This window comes from Heptranchias perlo, chromosome 5 (genome assembly GCF_035084215.1).
Source record: "Heptranchias perlo isolate sHepPer1 chromosome 5, sHepPer1.hap1, whole genome shotgun sequence".
NCBI classification, from domain to species: Eukaryota; Metazoa; Chordata; class Chondrichthyes; order Hexanchiformes; family Hexanchidae; genus Heptranchias; species Heptranchias perlo.
The window spans coordinates 51,143,361-51,163,700 of record NC_090329.1 but is presented as its reverse complement, the minus strand read 5'-3'; the positions used below and the strand labels follow the sequence as shown (position 1 = coordinate 51,163,700).

Genomic DNA, 20,340 nt, shown 5'->3' with positions numbered 1-20,340 from the left:
GATAATCAGGGACAGAATTAATAGTCACTTGGACGAGTGTGGATTGATTAGGGAAAGCCAGCACAGATTTGTTAAAGGCAAATTGTGTTTAACTAACCTAATGGACTTTTTTGATGAAGTAACAGAGAGGGTAGATGAGGACAATGCAGTTGATGTGGTGCATATGGACTTTCAAAACACGTTTGATAAAGTGCCGCATGGTAGGCTTATCATCAAGATTGCAGCCCATGGAATAAAGGGGGCAGTAGCAACACAGATACAGAATTGGCTAAGTGACAGGAAACAGATAGTAGTGGTGAACGGTTGTTTTTCAGACTGGAGGGAGGTGTACAGTGGTGTTCCCCAGGGGTCAGTGCTGGGACCACTGCTTTTCTTGATATATATTAATGACTTGGACTTGGGTGTACAGGGCACAATTTCAAAATTTGCAGATGACACAAAACTTGGAAGGAAGGAGTGAACATTAAGGAGGATAGTGATAGACTTCAAGAGGATATAGAAACATAGAAAATAGGAGCAGGAGTAGGCCACTAGGCCCTTCGAGTCTGCTCCGCCATTCAATATGATCATGGCTGATCCTCTATCTCAATACCATATTCCCGCTCTCTCCCCATACCCTTTTGTGACTAGAAATCCATCTACCTCCTTCTTAAATATATTCAGTGACTTGGCCTCCACAGCCTTCTGTGGTAGAGAATTCCATAGGTTCACCACCCTCTGAGTGAAGAAATTTCTCCTCATCTCAGTCCTAAATGTCCTACCCTGTATCCTGAGACTGTGACCCCTTGTTCTGGGCCCCCCAGCCAGGGGAAACATCCTCCCTGCATCCAGTCTGTCTAGCCCTGTCAGAATTTTATATGTTTCAATGAGATCCCCTCTCATTCTTCTGAACTCGAGTGAATACAGACTGAGTCGACCCAATCTTTCCTCATACGACAGTCCTGCCATCCCAGGAATCAGTCTGGTGAACCTTCGCTGCACTCCCTCTATGGCAAGTATATTCTTTCTTAGGTAAGGAGGCCAAAACTGCACACAATACTCCAGCTGTGGTCTCACCAAGGCCCTGTATAACTCCAGTAAGACATCCTTGCTCCTGTACTCAAATCCTCTGACAATGAAGGCCAACATACTATTTGCCTTCCTAACTGCTTGCTGCACCTGCATGTTTGCTTTCAGTGACTGGTGTACAAAGACACCCAGGTCCCTTTGTACATCAATATTTCCCAATCTACCACCATTTAAATAATACTCTGCCTTTCTGTTTTTCCTTCCAAAGTGGATAACTTCACATTTATCCACATTATACTGCATCTGCCATGTATTTGCCCACTCACTCAACTTGTCTAAATTGCCTTGAAGCCTCTTTGCATCCTCCTCACAACTCACAATCCCATCTATTTTTGTGTCGTCAGCAAACTTGGAAATATTACATTTGGTTCCCTCATCCAAATCATTGATATATATTGTGAATAGCTGGGGCCCAAGCACTGATCCCTGCGGTACCCCACTTGTCACTGCCTGCCACCCCGAAAAAGACAAATTTATTCCTACTCTCTGTATCCTGTCTGTTAACCAATTTTGAATCCATGCCAGTATATTGCCACCAATCCCATGTGCTTTAATTTTGCACACTAACCTCTTATGTGGGACTTTATCAAAGGCCTCCTGAAAATCCAAATAAACTACATCCACTGGTTCTCCCTTATCTATTCTACCAGTTACATCCTCAAAAAATTCTTGTAGGTTTGTCAAACATGATTTCCCTTTCATAAATCCATGTTGACATTATCTAATCCCACTGATATTTTCTAAGTATCCTATTATCACATCCTTTATAATTAGACTCTAGCATTTTCCGTACTACTGATTTTAGGCTAACCAGTCTGTAGTTCCCTGTTTTCTCTCTCCCTCCTTTTTTAAATAGTGGGGTTACATTTGCTACCCTCCAATCTGCAGGAACTGTTCCATAATCTATAGAATTTTGAAAGCTGACAACTAAATGCATCCACTATTTCCATTTTATTACTCTGGGATGCAGATTATCAGGCCCTGGGGATTTATCGGCTTTCAGTCCCATTAATTTCTCCAGCACTATTTTTTTTTACTAATACTAATTTCTTTTAATTCCTCCTTCTCACTAGTCCCTTGGTTCCCTAGCATTTCTGGGAAGTTATTTGTGTCCTCTTTCATGAAGACAGAACCAAAGCATTTGTTTAATTGCTCTGCCATTTCCTTGTTCCCCATTATAAATTCTCCAGTTTCTGACTGAAAGGGACCTACATTTGTCTTCACTAATCTTTTTCTTTTTACATACTTGTAGAAGCCTTTACAGTCCACTTTTATGTTCCTTGCAAGTTTACTCTCATACTCTATTTTTCCCCTCTTATTCAATCTCTTGGTTCTTTTTTGCTGAATTCTAAACTGCTCCCAATCCTCAGGCTTGCTACTTTTTCTGGCAACTTTATATGACTCCTCTTTGGATCTAATACTATCCTTAATTTCTTTTGTTAGCCATGGTTGAGCCGCTTTTCCTTTTGTGTTTTTGCGCCAGAAAGGAATGTATAATTGTTGCAATTCATGCATTCGTTCCTTAAATATTGGCCATTGCCTATCCACCGTCATGCCTTTTAATGAAGCTTCCCAATCTATCATAGCCAACTCACTCCTCATAACTTCGTAGTTTCCTTTGTTTAGATTTAGGACCTAGTTTCGGATTGGACTACTTCACTTTCCATCTTAAGAATAGAACAATTTTGACAGGCTGGTGGCATGGGCGGACACGTGGCAGATGAAATTTAACCCAGAAAAATGCAAAGGGATACATTTCGGTAGGAAGAACAAGGAGAGGCAATATAAACTAGAGGGCACAACTCTAAAAGGGGTACAGGAACAGAGAGATGTGGGGGTATATGTGCACAAATCATTGAAGATGGCAGGGTAGGTTGAGAAAGCAGTTTAAAAAAATACAAGATCCTGGGCTTTATAAATAGAGGCACAGAGTACAAAAGTTTGGAAGTCATGATGAACCTTTATAAAACACTGGTTTGACCACAACTGGAGTATTGTGTCCATTTCTGGGCATCACACTTTAGGAAAGATCTGAAGGCCTTAGAGAGGGTGCAGAAGAGATTTACTAAAATGATTCCAGGGATTAGGGGCTTTAGTTAGGTGTATAGACTGGAGAAGCTGGGGTTGTTCTTCTTTGAACAGAGAAGATTGCGAGGAGATTTGATAGAGGTATTCAAAATCATGAAGGGTCTAGACAGAGTAGATAGACAGAAACTGTTCCCATTGGTGCAAGGGTCAAGAACCAGAGGACACAGATTTAAGGTGATTGGCAAAAGAACCAAAGGTGACACAGGGAAGAACTTTTTTACACAGCGAGTGTTTAGGATCTGGAATGTACTGCCCAAGGGAGTGGCGGAGGCAGATTCAATCATGGCCTTCAAAAGGGAACTGGATAAGTACTTGAAAGGGCTATGGGGATAGGACGGGGGAGTGGGACTAGCTGGATTGCTCTTGCAAGGAGCCGACGCGGACTCGATGGCCTCCTTCTGTGCTGTAACCTTTCTATGATTCTATGAACACTTGATACCAGATATTCATCACAATTGCATACCCATCGCAATAAAGCAATTTCTTTTTATTATTCGTATTTTATCAGAAGCCTAATTTTACATATATAATGGATGATGTAATGCGTGGTAGATTTTTTTTCAGATAGGCTGGAGCCTATTATGTCAAGGTATCTTGTAACTGTTACTACAAATTTGATATAAAATTGTTACAAATTTGTTTTCATGCCGAATTAACTTTAAAGAAAAGATCTACTTAGCCATTCCAATGGCTACAATATTGTACAAACTTAAAACCATACTCACTATCCTGATTCATCCTGTCACTACACTACCTTTACAGGCAAGGCTACAAAATCAGACTGCTCCTCTTGGCCCACAAATGCACAATGGGATTCTGAAAAAATGTTAGAATTACCCACAGAAATAAGTGATTACTGAAATGCTACAAATTTCAAATTTCAAAAAATACAGTAAAAAAAGTGAAATTTTTAAAAACTGTTGTAATTTTGAGAGATAAAATTATGAGGAAGTACAGGTAATGAAAGGTCCCTAGGTTTGAGTGATTTTATAGAGGCTTTTTAGGAAATCCAAGGATGGGAGAATTTAATGTCTGCGTATTTTGGGAGCTGTTTTAAATTTCAATGGTATTTTTGTTGTTCAAGGGTTGACTGGTTTTATTTTACGCTTTTTGTATATCTACAGTTTTAAAAAATATGAATTTATATGAAATGACTAAATTACAGTATAATAGATAAAACTACATTTTCTTTTTCTGGCAAATCCAAAGATAATTCAAAATAATAAACCCACATATAAAAAGGTACCAACACTGGTATATTACACTATAAAGAACTTTTTTTTGTGCGAAAAAGATGAATCAATAGTAAAGTCAAAATGCTAATACTTTTAAGCTAACATTCTGGTATTTAAAAACTGCCAAAGTACGATTAAGTTTACTGTCTGGAGGAAATAGAAGATTTTGTATGTGTCATCCATTATTATAGAATGCTAGAAAACTTGAGAAAATTACTGTTAGATAGTTTTCTGCTTGCCTGACACCAAGTATGTCTGAATGGAGACGCTGGCTAGGCTTCAAAGTATAGTGGCTGAGAACTCCAAAATCTTACACCATTTTATTTCCAGCATTATGTCAGCTAAACACATCAATTTTTCTCAACATCCTAGTGCTCTTGTGTACGGAAGGCTTACCACACTGAAAAAGAATTTTGCAGGATGTCAATGAGACAGAAAAAGAGAAGAATACTTGGCTGCATCTGTAACGTACTGATGAAAGGTTTGACTGTTAAAACATAGGCTAATGAGACAACAGAACTCATTCAGCGCTCAAGGCTAAAAACAACCTCAACCCACCATATTTACCTTTCAATCAAGTTAAAAGTATTTATTGCTGAAATGTCTAGATGAATAGTTCTCTAGCAGCAACGATAAGCATCACAGAAGAACCCAGTTACCTTTCAAGGCAGATGACATAATGCCATTGAGTTTACAACAGAACAAATGAGACTGCACTAATATATAAATAACATATATTGTTATATGGTTTCTCTAGGTTGAATCTAAAAGTTCAAATCCCCAATGTTTGGACATTTAATTTCTCAAACATACATGATTGGAAAGAACAGATAAATAACTCACAATAGAAAATAGTGTCAACCCAAATGCTGCCTCACCAACATTAAAAATATATAATAATTCAAATTGTTCACTTTATAGAAATTAGGGGGAAAAAAACTCCTCTACACACTTCTACTACAGTGTCCTCAGCATCCTCCCACCCTTAAATAAAACATTCTGGGAATAAATGCATTTGCTGACACATATTCAGCATGTGAAACATCCTAGAACCATTTAAAGTACGATATATCTTGATTTTTTTTTTCCCCAGTCATCTACTTTTACATGGAAATGCACAGCCACCTCCCTCAAATGACTTCATCCCCAATTGAAAGACACATGCAATTACGAGAGTCTTTTTGTTTTGTATGTACAAACAGATCAGGTAACCCTTTTGTTACTTATCCTGTCATGGGTTTTTAAATCTGTCACTTGAACCCAAATAAAATATCAGAAAAGTAATAGTATAATGTTAACAGTGCAATGAGAATTTTGTGGTTTTCTGGTCAAGCAGCAAAGCATAAAGATGAACAAATGCGACAGAACATTACTGCATCTCTAAAAACATTCATCAAGTAGATCTTTATGGCACACTTTTTATAAGAGATCCAGAAAGTAGCTGGTTAAGATAGAATGTTGTTCAAGAACACCAAAGTTAACAGCACTTTTTTTCCTCCAGAGGCTACAATACAAGGTACTGCTGAGAGGATTGCTCAAGAGTAAGAAATGTGCAGTCTCCTCTACCCCCGGCAACACTAGTGATCACTCACCCGCCAATTCATTCACCCTCTGCCTTGCACTCAGGCCAGACACTCACTCGATGGGGTACAAATAGTGTAGATGAAGCCAGAGAATGCAGATGTGGAAGTGGAGCCTGCTGTTGTTGAGTGGGCGCACAAGACAGATCAGCCCCTGGCTACAGAGCAAGCGGATGATGATCTCGGGGGTCCTGTCATGAAGAGAAGGATGCTAACAGAGTATCAGATACATATGGAGATTGTGTGTGGCCTTTCCCAAATATGCAACAATTGGCTGGAATAACAGTGGAGTCCACTGTCCTGCTGTCTGGCAATATCCGAGAGGGGCTCAATTCATTGTAGTCTGGAGAAAGTCAGCTGCAGGAACACCTACAAACCTTCCTTGAAAACCATGAGAGATCCAGGCAAGTTAGTCAACTCAATGTGGTAGCACTGAGAGAAGAACTGCAGGTCTTGGAGGACTATCTGAAGAGATCAATTTCAATCGGATTGCAAAGTATACAGGGAGGATCTTGGAGGGACTAAAGGATATTTGGTTGACTCTCGCTCAGCAATTCATGGATCTTTCTGATTTCATGAGATCTGTTCTCCCACTGATCACTGGTAACCAGAATCCTGGGGATTGATTTTGACCTGGGGCCAGGAACAGAGCAGGTGGAGGGGGTGGGGTAGATTTTCACATGGGAAACCCGGAAGTGAAGTGAGCGTGTCGGAATCTGCGATCGCAAACTTAAGTGAAGGCAATTATTTTTGCTTCCGGGTTTTGTGTGACTGAGCTGCGCAGCGGGTGGACATGATCTGAAGTTCACTATTTAACGGGCCAATGCAAAAATGGATTTTGGAGGGGAAAGGAGGAAATAGAGCAAGAGCAGCATCCAGGTTCATGGATGCTTCACTTGAAGTACTGCCAGGTGCAGTGAGAACCAGGAGGGAGATTACTCAAGTGATGGGAGGGAGAAACCTGGTTCGGCTCCAAGAAGGTATGGCTAGGGGTGGTAGAAGAGGTGAGCAGCAGGAGCATGGTGCCCAGGTCTTGGCTGCAGTGCAGGAAGCGGTTTAATGACTTAACCTGCTCAGGAAAAGTGAGTACAGTTGCTGATTCACCTACATCCTGTGGAGTACAACACCCACCTCTCATTATGTCTTGCCAAGCCGACTCCATCACATTACTCCTCACACCCACTTAAGTTTCAGCAGCACCCATCCTTCACTTCTCACCTCCCCATTTATCCACCCGCCACTGCCACTCACCCCAATCCTTATGCAATGTGATCCATATGTCTCATAGTCACCCTCACCCAATGCACTGCATCCATCGGGTAAACAAGTCTCCTTCAGTGACTCACAGGTCTGTTCTTTCGCCCCTTGTAGGAGAAGAGAGCGCAAAATGTAAGGGAGAGGGCGAGGACTGGAGGTGGCCCTCCATAAATTGACCAGCTGACAGATGCCGAGGAGGAGGCTATGGAGCTAAGTATGTCATCAGCATCCCCATCCATTGGAGATGGAGAGACTGGGAACCCGCATATGCCCGGTGACAGAGCTTAAAGCATCTTTCACACACAGGATGACTTTATTTCATCAATGACTGAACTATGACAAACCTGAGTATGGTGATTGGAAAGATTGTTACTTTGCCATGACTAATTCATATGCCTTTCTGTTGTCTCCCAGGGCCTTCACGCATAGAAGAACAATGTGCGGAGATGGATGACATTGATTCCTAAGAGGACCTCATTACTTCTGAGGGTGCACACTCACAGGATATACAGCCATGCACCAGCACAGATACTGGCACTTCGGTGGGTCCTGTTAGCCAGTTAGTTGGGTTGTCACCTGGTGATTCACAACCCACAAGTGAGCACGAGCAGACACTGTAGCAGGGGTAGCTGTGGAGAGTCCGGGTTGGAGGGTGCACTCCTCTCCAAGCTCAGCTCAGCTGGACAGAGATGCTGAACCCCATCGTTGAAGTTGAGAATGATTGAGGTACAGCTGCATCTTTGCGAGGTACTAGAAAATGTGCCATGCACACTCTCCGCAACAGCGGAGAGGATGGAGGAGGACAACTCCAACATTAGTGGATTGATGCTGCAGGTAATTGCGAGAATGTGTGTCATGGAGAGAGTGGCCACCTCCATGCAGCTTCAAGCACGGCTCTCAAATGAGTCTATGCAAGCCATAACCATGGCCGTGAATACTTTGCAAGCCAGCATGTCTGCCGCCTTAAACATGAATACAGATACCTTATCCCTGGTCTTAGAATGCTTCACAAATATGCACCAAGCTGCTGTCCAGCAAAGTGGCAGGAGTGATGTGGCATTGGCCCGGGAGAGGAAAGATGGCGAAAGGAGACATGGAAGTGGGAACTCCACTCAAAGCGCTCCCACATCTCACCCGTTGCCCCCTCTCAACCAGTACCTGTAATGCTGCCTCCTCTCCCGATGGCCGAGTCTGCCCCTGCACAGGTGCAGGTGGAGCATTCTTTGGCGGTGCCCTCACAGGCTCCAAAACCCAGAGGTTGTCAGCCAAAAGCATCTCAGCAGTCAGGGTAGGGATCTGAGCAGCCTGCCACTACCTCTGCTGAAGCCACAGGAGATGCACCATGTAGAAGCGGTAAGAACGGTAAGTTCAAGCAATTTTAGTTCACCAAGGATATGCACAAGGGTGTTTGAAGAAATGTTATGTGGTTAAGTTTGCTTATTTTTTAGATTGGCACATTAAATGTATTGATTTGCACCACTTCCACGTCTTGGCCATTATTGCGTCCCGAGTGTTAGGTCGCCCTTTCATTTGTTCCATGATCAATGCCAATAAGTGGCGGTACCCATTGGGCTGATGTGCATTGGGTGTATGTCTGTTTGAAGGACTGTTTTGTGCTAGGCCGGGGTGGGGGGAGGTGTTGGTGGTGTTGATGGTTGTGCCAGCCGGCCTGAGTATCTCAATGTCTCTCTTTTGCCATTGTTATTAAGAGCACCTGTGAGAGATAAAGACAGACCTGGCAACAATGTGTGTGGCTGGTCTGACGATGGGTGCCACATCTTCATATTCCTCCTCCTCATCTTCAATGTTGTCACCATCAGTGGATGATTGACGAGCGCCTTCATCCTCCTCCACCTCTAAACCTCTCTGTTGTGCAAGGCGCAGCAAATCACGATTATTCTGGAGACCCTCGCTGACGAGTACTGAAGCGCGCCTCCAGATCTATCCAGGCATATGAAGCGCGTCGCATATGAAGCACATCTTCAACATGCCTATGGCTTGTTCAACGACACATCTGGTGGTCATGTGGCTCTGGTTGTATCGCTCTTGTGCCTCATTGGTGTGATTCCTCACAGGTGTCATGAGCCAAGTTTGCTGGGGCTATCCCTTGTCTCCATCGATCCAGCCATTAAGTCTGTCTCCTGTTTGGAAGAGGTCTGGAATGTTGGACTGGCATAGAATGAACGCATCATGAGAGCTGCCAGGGAATCTGGTGCACATCTGCATAAATCGCTTCTTGTGGTCGCACACCAGCTGTGCATTGATGGAGTGATGGCCCCTTCGGTTGATGATGTCTCCTGGCTCATGTGGTGGTCTTCGGACTGCCACGTGTGTGCAATTGATTGCGCCCTGCACCCATGGGAAGCCAGCCGGAGAGGCAAAACCCACTGCCCGCCCACTCTGGCTATCATCATCACGGGGGAAGTTCACCTAATTGGTCGCCCTGGCAAACAACCCATCCGTCGCTTGCCTTATACACTTATGTGCAAACGACTTACACACCACATAGCTGTCACCGCTGGCGCCCTGGAAGGATTCAGAGGCAAAGAAATTGAGGACGGTGGTGACTTTTACTGTGACTGGCAATGCGTGGCCACCAGAACCAGTTGGGAGCAGCTCTTCCTGAAGAAGGCTACAGATATCTGCGACCACCTGCCGACTCAATCTGAGTCTGCGAAGGCACTGCTCCTCAGAGAGGTCCAGGAAGTTCAGCCTCTGCCTGTCGACCCTCTCATGTAGGTAGTGCCTCCTGCATCCTTGGCCCCTCTATTGCTTCCCTCTCTGCTGTTCTCCAGATCTTTGTTGTGCTCCTCCCTCTTGTGCACTTGCAGATCCCAACACAGCACGACGTCCTGTCATGGATGGCCATTTTCCTCCTCCTCAGATGTCCTCTCGAAAACATCCATTGGGCCCTCCCATCCTGACCTTGTCAGTTTGAAAGAATCCAAAGTTTTGCTAAAGCTGCCTCAACACAAGAACTCTCAGTCTCAACATAAGAACTCTCAGCCAAACGTTTGCCTCAGAGAACTGAGAGACGAGTTGCAATAACTGATCTTTTATTCAGATGGGGCAATTACAGGTTTAAAAACCCAAATTAACTGCGGCTGAATCTCACCTCCATTTCACTGATGAGATTCAGAAGCCCGGGAAACTGGTGCTGGAAACGTTAAATTGGAATCAATTTCAGAATCAATTAAAAAAAAACCTACCTCAAGTATCTCAACTAGGTAAACTGCCCCGCTAACGATCCGCCCGCCGGCAGTAATTGGGGACGCGACATACGCGAATCGGCTACACACGTACATCCAAATGCGCCCACGTTAAACCCGGAAGTGGGGGTGTTGGAGCCAGGTTGCGGTCGCGATCACAAAAACTGGTAGTTCCACCTTCAATTTGACTCCAACCCACCTGTTCTTTGGGGTTAAAATTTCCCCCCTGTTCTCAGTACCAGTGGAGAAGTTGATGTGTGTACTTCAAGGCTGCTATCCCTCACAATAGTAGCAAAGAGGTGCACCTCATCAGCTCCCCACAGAAGCCTTCATCCAGGAATTCAGGGCTTCTAGGCTTTATACAGAAGTCTACTTGCTGTTACCTCAATCTGACCTAACTTAACTTAAAAATACATAGCTCTACAGCTGTTGCCTGCAAAACTCAAACACAAAAAAGTTCTTAGGATGTGAGCGACACTGGCAAGACAGTACTTATTGCCCATCTCTAATTGCCCTGAGGGCATTAAGTCAATCACAGAGTGTGGGCCTGGAGTCGCATGTAGGCTAGACCAGTTAGATTCCCTTCCCCAAAGGACATTAGTGAACCAGATGGGTTTTTACAACAATTCAATAGCTTCCATGCTCATTTTCTGGTGGTAGCTCACAATAAATTCAAGGATGTTTTGGTGGGGTTTGAACTCACAACCTTTGGATTTGCTAGTCCAGTACCATAACCACTAGGCTAGTGGAGGCCGGTAGACTATCTACTGAACATATGAAGCCCAATATAATCCCCAACTATAAACCTCTGACCATCAAGCTGTCTGTCAAAGAGGGCGACAGTCAAACTGTCCCCTTTTCAAATGTCTTAGACACAACTGTCAGTCAAACCCACTACCTCAGGCTTGGCCTGATTCTTCGATCTGTACGATATGGGACCTAAAGTTATACTGAGACAAAAGGCTGAATTTCCCTTACCAATGTTAAGTGGAATTTTAAAAATGTCTTTGACACTGTTCCTCCACATGATCTATCTAATAACTGGAATGGAATGTCTCGCAGTCAGCTTGCACTAATATCGGAAAACATTTTTGTTTCATAGGAGGTCATGACCCCATCCCATATTAATTGAGCTTCATCTGCCATAATATGCATTTTCTGTGCAATTCAGCACCAAGCTCACTGTAAACCACAAATAACCCATGTGTACCGTTTCCAGTAACAAGACTGAATTTTTTTTAAAAATTCAACAGACAAAAAATTGCATTTTGTCACAACGACTACTTTGGTCCAAATATAAGCAAATCTTAATAGGTCACTTGTGAAGAAACTGACCAAGATCAACAAACTGCAACTCATTTTACCAATCTGAATACAAATCATCATCTGAAACAATATCTTCCATAATTTCATCCATAAATCAAATTTGTACACTCACCAATGTCAATATATTTTGAATCCAAGGGAGTTCCAATGGAATTACACAACACAAGAACGTACTAAAATAGGAGAAAATGATCAGATGTTATGACAATGATATTAAAAATAATCAAGTACATCTTAAAATGTATCATTAGGTGTTTAATCAAAATCAGTTGCCTGCTGCTGTGAAAATGAATACAAATGCATACATCATGATATTACAGACACATTAGCATTGAAATAAATTTTGGAAACAGTTACCATAGCAACTACAGACTCCATCTCATTCTCATCCTTTCAAGTGCAGCATATAAACAAAAAAAACAAATTAGCCTGTGAGATGCAACAAGTGACGAAACAGAATAAATTGACGGTATTTTATAGCTGTTGGTGAAAGTTAATACATAACACATTAAGTAGTAAGATAAAGACAAAATTATGGAAATGTTTCTAACTAATTATAAGCTTCATAATAAGGCCACAATAGTCTTGTCCTCAAGTATTTGTTTGTAAAACACAAGCCTGTGTATAATTATCCATATGAGTTTATACCTAACTCACAAGATAGTTGGCCAGCTAATTAAAGCTGTCAAATTTTTATCAATTCTATTGCTAGAGCACAGAAATATGGGGGGTAATTTTACCACCCGCTATCGGGTGCGTTCTCGGCGGGGGGGCCCCGAAAATTGGGGAATCCCGGAGCGGGACCGGATCCCGTCTCAATCCCGCCCACTTCCGGGTTCACCACAGACGCACCGGCGTGCGCGCGCAGCCCCCGCTGGTGGGAATCCCGCAGGCAATTAAAGCCAGCGGGATGCCACTTGACAGTATTTATTTAGGTATTTCAGGTCATTAACTGACCTGATTAAGGGATTATGTGGGATTTTAGAACAAAGTGGGACTGTTTCCCACACTGGGGGAAACACTCCCAGGTCAAATGGACGTGTTGCAGCTGTCAGCCTGTGGCAGCTGCAAAGGTCCATTTGACAGGTGGGGGGGGGGGGTGACCCTCACCCATTGCAGGAGGCCACTCTGTCACTTGGGACAAAGTTTGGCCTCCACCACCCTCCTCCTGACAGTCAAAGTCACCAACCTGCACACTTACCCCGGGGTCCAGAGACATGTACCTACCTTGCGGACCCCCTCAGATGTACATCTTGCGGATGGGGGCCGCCGTAGCTGCAGTCATGACCTCCTAGGAGGCCGAACAGCATCACCAGCCTTGCCATCCACCTTTGACACGTGGAGCTCCACAACAGAGTGCTGTGACACATCCACCTGCACGGCAGGAGGGAGGGCTACCGCAGAGAGAGATGCGTCGCAGAGGGCACTACCCTCGCCACAGGGTCCACAGACCGAGGCTCAGCCTCCTGGACCTCTCTGAGCAACAGTGCACACGGAGTCAAAGTCACCACTGCCCTCAACAACTTCTCCACATCCTCCCAGTCGTCTGCGCAGAAGAGCCCTGCAAATACACCTACACCCACTCTGCAGTGACACAATGGGTGGCATCAGTTGTGGCTCCTCATAGTGATCCTCAGGAGCGGGCATTATTGCACAAACCAGACAGGATTCGCGAAGACATGGCAGTAGTGGTGCCAATATAATAAGTAATGTGAGTTGTTCAGAAATTCAATATAAGTAACACCCATGACAAACCCTCAAACACCCTTGTGCATCCCCTTCATGCTCACGACACGTTTGCCTTACGCTGCCTACTGCACATATGTGATGCATGCCCTGTGGCTGCAGCACAGGTAGTGGCAGGTTGAGTGAGGCTGGCCGTTAAAGAGATGCACGAGAGGGTGAGTATGAGATAGAGCCATGAGATTGTATGAGGATTGGGTTGAGCGGTAGTGGCGGGATGAGTACTGGCGAAGTGAGTAGGTGCAGGTAAGATGAGGATGAGGTTTGAGTGGGTATGAGGGGTGATGTGACAGAGTAGTGTTGGCAGTGCCGAAGGAGATGTGGGGTGGGGGCAGTGATGTGGCAGACGGAGTGTAGGGGAAAGACTATGTGTACTCACTTTGGCTGACCTACTGAGGTCATTGGAGTGCCTCCTGCACTGTATGCAGGTGGGCAATATGTTGGTGGCGCTGGTGACCTCCTCTGCCACCTGAGCCAGGCCTTCCTGGTGGCAGAGGCAGGCCGCTTCCTCCCGCCCGCCGGGAGGAAGATCTCTGTCCTCCCCATCCTCCTCACCCCATGTATTGATACCTGGAGTGAGGCATCATTAAACTGGGAGCAGCCTTCCCCCTGGGCTACTCCCTGCTGTAATTTTTTCTATTTGTTGCAGCATCAATCAGTGGAGGACTGCCCCTTTAACTAGAGCGCCTCCAGCTGACAGATCTTACTGCGCATGCGTGGCCCGCTCGACGCACAGATCAGCAGTGGGGAACCCGGAGGAGCAGGTAAGTGGATCCAATTAGTGGATTGTCTGCTACGATCGCGTGGGAAACTGACTAATTTCACCGGGCGCGTTACCCACGCGCCCGATAGCCCCCCCGCCGAGAACCCGCAGCCCTGCTAACATCGGGCCCATGATGTTCCATCGCAGGACCTCATGGTGACAACAAATAAAATTTCAGAAAAAGGACAAAGTCATTTGACCAACAAGCTTCCCATTTTTGGTTGACCTCAGTCCCACCTTCCCACCATATCTCTCAATCTTCAGTCATTTTTCCAGCTGTGAACTCTATCAGGTCACCTTGAAGTAAGCTCACCCCTTAATCTTCTATACTCAAGGGAATACAAGCCTATTCTTTGAAACCTGTCCTCATAATTTAACCCAAAGAGATGGAAGCAGCGGCAGCGGGGGGGCGCGGGGGGTGGAGGGTATATCACAGTATTCTTGTTAGAGGATCCTGCTGGTAATTGTACACATGGATATTGGGGTCAGATGGTAGATAAACAAATTCCAGCAGACGGATTTCTGAGCAAGCTTATTTAGGGGGGAGGTGGAAATAATCACATGGGAATTACTCTACTAAAGGCCAAGATGATTTCTGGGAAATGCAGTCCTGGGTACATGGAGAGACAAATTTAATACAATTTTGCTGAAGGAGGGTGCACTTGGGGGTCCAGGATGTTGACAGACCCTAAGAGGTACATTTGCTGCTTGTGAAAAGGGGAAGACGTTATTAAGACTATTTATGGACAAATTTGACTTTCTGTTTTTTTTTAAAATGCATTTCTACGGTAACTTTTATTTTTAGGGTTTATAGTGGACTAGAGGCTGTATCTCTCAGAATTTTTATTTCACTGGATTATGATCCCATACAGTCAGAAATGGGGGAAATTATAATGGGGAACAAAGCAATGGCAGAACAATTAAACACATACTTTGGTTCTGTCTTCACAAAGGAGGACATAAATAACCTGCCAGAAATGTTAGGGAACCAAAGGTCCAGTGAGAGGGAGGAACTGAAGGAAACCACTATTAGTAAAAAAAAAAGTGCTAGGGAAATTAATGGGGCTAAAGGCTGACAAATCCCCAGGGCCTGATAATCTACATCCCAGAGTACTAAAGGAAGTGGCCCTGGAAATAGTGATCATCTTCCAAAATTCTATAGACTCTGGAACAGTTCCTACAGACTGGAGGGTGGCAAATGTAACCCCACTATTTAAAAAAGGAGGGAGAGAAAATACAGGGAATTACAGACCAGTTAGCCTAACATCAGTAGTGGGGAAAATGCTAGAGTCTATTATAAAAGATGTGATAACAGAACACTTGGAGGGCATTAACAGGATTGAACAAAGTCAGCATGGGTTTATGAAAGGGAAATCATGCTTAACAAATCTACTGGAGTTTTTTGAGGATGTAACTAGTAGAATAGAAAAGGGAGAACCAGTGGATGTGGTGTATTTGGATTTTCAGAAGACTTCTGATAAGGTCCCACACAAGAGGTTAGTGTGCAAAATTAAAGCACATGGGATTGGGGGGAATATACTGGCATGGATTGAGAATTGGCTGACAGACAGGAAACAGAGAGTAGGAATAAACGGGCCTTTTTCCGGGTGACAGGCAGTGACTAGTGGGGTACCGTAGGGATCAGTGCATGGGCCCCAGCTATTCACAATATATATCAATGATTTGGATGAGGGAACTAAATGTAACATTTCCAAGTTTGCAGACAACACAAAGCTGGGGTGGAATGTGAGCTGTGAGGAGGATGCAAAGAGGCTCCAATGTGGTTTAGACAAGTTGGGTGAGTGGGCAAGAACATGGCAGATGCTGTATAACGTGGATAAATGTGAGGTTATCCACTTTGGTTGTAAAAACAGAAAGGCAGATTATTATCTGAATGGTGATAGATTGGGAAAAGGGGAGGTGCAACGAGACCTGGGTGTCCTTGTATACCAGTCGCTGAAAGTGAGCATTCAGGTGCAGCAAGCAGCTAGGAAGGCGAATGATATGTTGGCCTTCATTGCAAGAGGATTTGAGTACAGGAGTAGGGATGTCTTACTACAGTTATATAGTGCCTTGGTGAGACCACATCTGGAGTATTGTGTGCAGTTTTGGTCTCCTTATCTGAGGAAGGATGTCCTTGCCATGGAGGGAGTGCAGTGAAGGTTTACCAGACTGATTCCTGGGATGGCAGGACTGACATATGAGGAGAGATTGGGTCGACTAGGCCTATATTCACTAGAGTTTAGAAGAATGAGAGGTGATCTCATCGAAACATGTAAAATTCTAACAGGACTAGACAGACTAGATGCAGGGAGGATGTTCCCGATGGCTGGGGAGTCCAGAACCAGGGGTCACAGTCTCAGGATACAGGGTATGCCATTTAGAACCATGAGGAGAAATTCACTCAGAGGGGTGGTGAGCCTGTGGAATTCTCTACCACAGAAGGCAGTGGAGGCCACTTCATTAGATGTATTCAAGAAGGAGATAGAGATATTTCTTAATGCTAAAGGGATCAAGGGATATGAGGAAAAAGCGGGAATAGGGTACTGAGTTAGACGATCAGCCATGATCATTTTGAATGGCGGAGCAGGCCCGAAGGGCCGAATGGCCTACTCTTGCTCCTATTTTCTGTGTTTTTATGATTTGATAGAATATTTTTGGTGGAGTGTGATTAGGGAAAATACTGAAATTAGGGAGAAAAGTTCTTAATTAATATGATTGGTGAATTACAAAAGTAGAAAATAACTAATCACAAAGGAGGAATTAGGGCCAATTTTCTTGACCTTGCCCCCAAACATGAAGGTCATATAAAAAGGTTGGAGCCCCAAATGCAGAAACGTAAATAAGATGTTGCCAACCTCCAACCTCATTTTCCGGATCATTCACTGGCTGGGTGCCCGAGGACAGCGGTGCCCAGAGAACATGATACTGTGGTCTAGCCTTGGACCCCTGCAGTGCAGAGGATCCATGGGAGTCCCAGGGAAAGGCCAAAGAATGGAGGTAAAGCCATTTTTATTAAATTTCAACACTGCCCACCCCCCCACCCCCCCACCCCCCCAGGTTCATTAGATGGAATCGAGACTTGCTGGCTATCAATATCCATCAATAGCTAGAAGTTACCAATGTCTGAGGCCAAACATGCAGCTGCAGGTATAGCTCGGCACAGGAAATCCTGGTGATCTGGGGGCCGGACAAAGTGCACTTTGAGCGTATATATTTTATTATTTGTGCCCATTGTGTCATTTTCTGGCATCTAATGGCTTCTTCTCTTTGCTTTAAAATAGTAGCGTCATAGCCTTTCCCAACATTTTGCTGCCCCGACCTGGTGTCATAGGAATAAACAAAGCTGGGCACAAGAGTAGGCCATTTAGCCCCTCAAGTCTGTTCTGCCATTCAATTAGATCATGGCTGAGCTGTACCTCAACTTCATTTACCTGCCTTTGCTCCATAATCCCTTGATACCCTTACCAACAAAAATCTATCGGTGTCAGTCTTGAAAGCATTTTAATAATGTCAGTTTTGGGATAAATGCTAAACAAACAGTTGATTAAATATTTCAGCTACAATATTAGCGTTCTCCTCTCTTTGAGGTCAGTTAAATTCATATGAAATGTAGTGAATATAAGAAACAATCTCTTACCTGGGGAGAACTCTCATCAGCCTTAGTTGCTAAAATGCAAAAGTCCCCACACGTAGTTATTGAAATCAGACTCTTTACGTACTTTACATACTTTTCATTGTTCTTGGTGTCCCAAAAGACTACACAGTACTCCAATCGATCTGGTCTGGTATATGCATATACTACTGTATTGAAGCAATAACCCCACTGTCAAAAGACAAAAATTGGATCAGTATGACTGTTGAATATAAAAAATGTTATTGTTTCATAAAAATGTGTTCTTTTGAGCTCATAAATCATTGAAGTGACAGACCAAAAAGTTACGTGAAAGTCATTAATCAACTTTTGATCGCTCCAGTAGCTGTTAAATGTTTAATAAATTTGTCACTAGGCCTTATTTTGCTGTCTGTACTTCCAAAACTGTAATCATTTACACAACATTATTAAAAAAAAGCTTCAAATTGAAGTGGTTTAATAATTACATCACCGATAGCAATTCAAATAAAACTTTAAATTATCCGTAGTCTGTCCACAATTTGTTTTAGTGTCCTAGAATTTCCTGGAGACTTGCACCATTAGAGTGGCACATCAACAGCGTAGGGTTCGTCTTGCACCATAATAGTCCCAGGGAATTATGGTTTATGTGAGTTACGCCATTATTTATACGTGCCAAAATTTCCTGGGCTATTTGCGCCACTCTGCCATTTCCCCCACCGAGACAGTGAACAGTTAATTATAATTAAGTTCGCTCCCCATTAAAATCAATGGCAGTCACAATTTTGCTGAATGAACACTACTTTGATCACCGCTGCCACTTAAACAGTGAACAAATGGGACTGATGGGCTCAGTAAGCTTGGTAAAAAGGCAGTATGGTGAGATTATGCATGGTGCTACTTAACTCTTGCACAAAAAGCTTCACTTTAAAGTAAGAAGGATCTTGAGTTAAACTCCCACTAAATTAAAATCACTTTGGACAAGCCATTTTTGTCACTTTTTAAAACATTTGCAGGTTATGGTGCAGTTTAAGGCTCTCCCTGGACTTGTTTGTATTGCATTATGTAGAAACGTGATCCTGATGTGTAGAAGGGCTGGCTCCCTGTAATAAATCTCTGGCTGCTGATCTACCCCACAGTTTTGTGTTTTATTCTATAATTATTAACTACAGTATGCTAACGCGATTTACAGTGTATGTTGCTAGTCTAGGCATTTGGCAGGACAGTTTGAACCAGACCACTCACTGCTCATTTTGTAAAATATTTTAGAAAATATGTTTATCTTATAAGAGCAAATAACTCATAATAGCCACTAAGAAACATCTAAAAATAATTTTTCTTCACATTTTCCTAACACATACTGTAAAACAAACTTAGAAAAAAATTGCTATTGCAAACATCAACTCAATTGAAAACACAACCCAACATCTGATTGAAAAACTCTAATGAACAATTGTAAATCTGCATCATATCTTACCAAACAAGAACATTTGTCTATAATTTTTTTAAATATAAATTTGGATTTTCAAAAGGCCTTCGATTAGGTACTGCATTGTAGACTCATGACTAAGGTCAGAGCGTGTGGAGTCAGGGGACAGGTAGCAGAATGGATAGCAAGCTGACTACAAAACAGAAAACAGAGGAGTAGGGGTTAAGAGTAGCTACCCAGACTGGCAAAAAGTAGGAAGTGGTGTTCCACAGGGATCGGTGCCGGGTTCACTGTTGTTCACAATTTACATCAACGATTTGGACTTGGGAATTGGAAATACAATTTCAAAATTTGCACACCACATGAAATTGCGGGGTGTAGTTAATACAAAGGAAGAATGCGTTAAAATGCAAGAGGACATTAATAAACTTACAGAATGGGCATGTAATTGGCAAATGAATTTCAATATAGACAAGGGTGAGCTGGTGCATTTTGGTAGGAAAAATAAGGAGGCCACATATTGCTTGGATAATAAGAGTCTAAATGGGGTTGAGGAGCAAAGGGATCTTGGGGTACAGATACACAAATCACTAAGAGTGGCGACGCGGGTTAATAAGGCCAATAGAAAGGCAAACCAAGTACAGGGGTTCATTCCTGAAAGGATAGAATTGAAAAGCAGAGAAGTTATGTTAAACTTGTATAGAACCTTGGTTAGACCACACTTGGGAGTTCCGTGCACAGTTTTGGTCTCCATATTTTAAAAAGGATATAGTGGCACTAGGGAAGGTGCAATAAAGATTCACATGGATGATACCAGAACTGAGAGGATATACTTATCAGGAAAGACTAAACAGGTTGGGGCTCTTTTCTCTAGAAAAGAGAAGGCTGAGGGGTGACCTGATAGAGGTCTTTAAGATAATGAAAGTGTTTGATAACTTAGCCGTAGAGAAAATGTTTCCACTTGTGGAGGAGTCCAAAACTTGAGGTCATCAATATAAAGATAGTCACTAATAAATCCAACAGGGAATT

General features: G+C 43.4%; 1 protein-coding gene and 1 long non-coding RNA gene across 3 annotated transcripts in view; both read right to left on the bottom strand.

Moving 5' to 3' along the window:
- The window catches only part of LOC137321368 (uncharacterized), a 230,284-nt gene that overhangs the window by 91,664 nt on the left and 118,280 nt on the right, over positions 1 to 20,340 (bottom strand). The window lies entirely within an intron of this gene.
- The window catches only part of wdr35 (WD repeat domain 35), a 121,148-nt gene that overhangs the window by 79,002 nt on the left and 21,806 nt on the right, over positions 1 to 20,340 (bottom strand). For both annotated transcript variants that reach the window (XM_067984349.1, XM_067984351.1), the window contains exons 10-11: positions 17,910 to 18,095; positions 11,876 to 11,936 (exon numbers count right to left, since the gene is read on the bottom strand). In XM_067984349.1, coding sequence (XP_067840450.1) covers positions 11,876 to 11,936; positions 17,910 to 18,095 — 247 coding nt within the window. The remainder of the gene's footprint in view (positions 1 to 11,875; positions 11,937 to 17,909; positions 18,096 to 20,340) is intronic.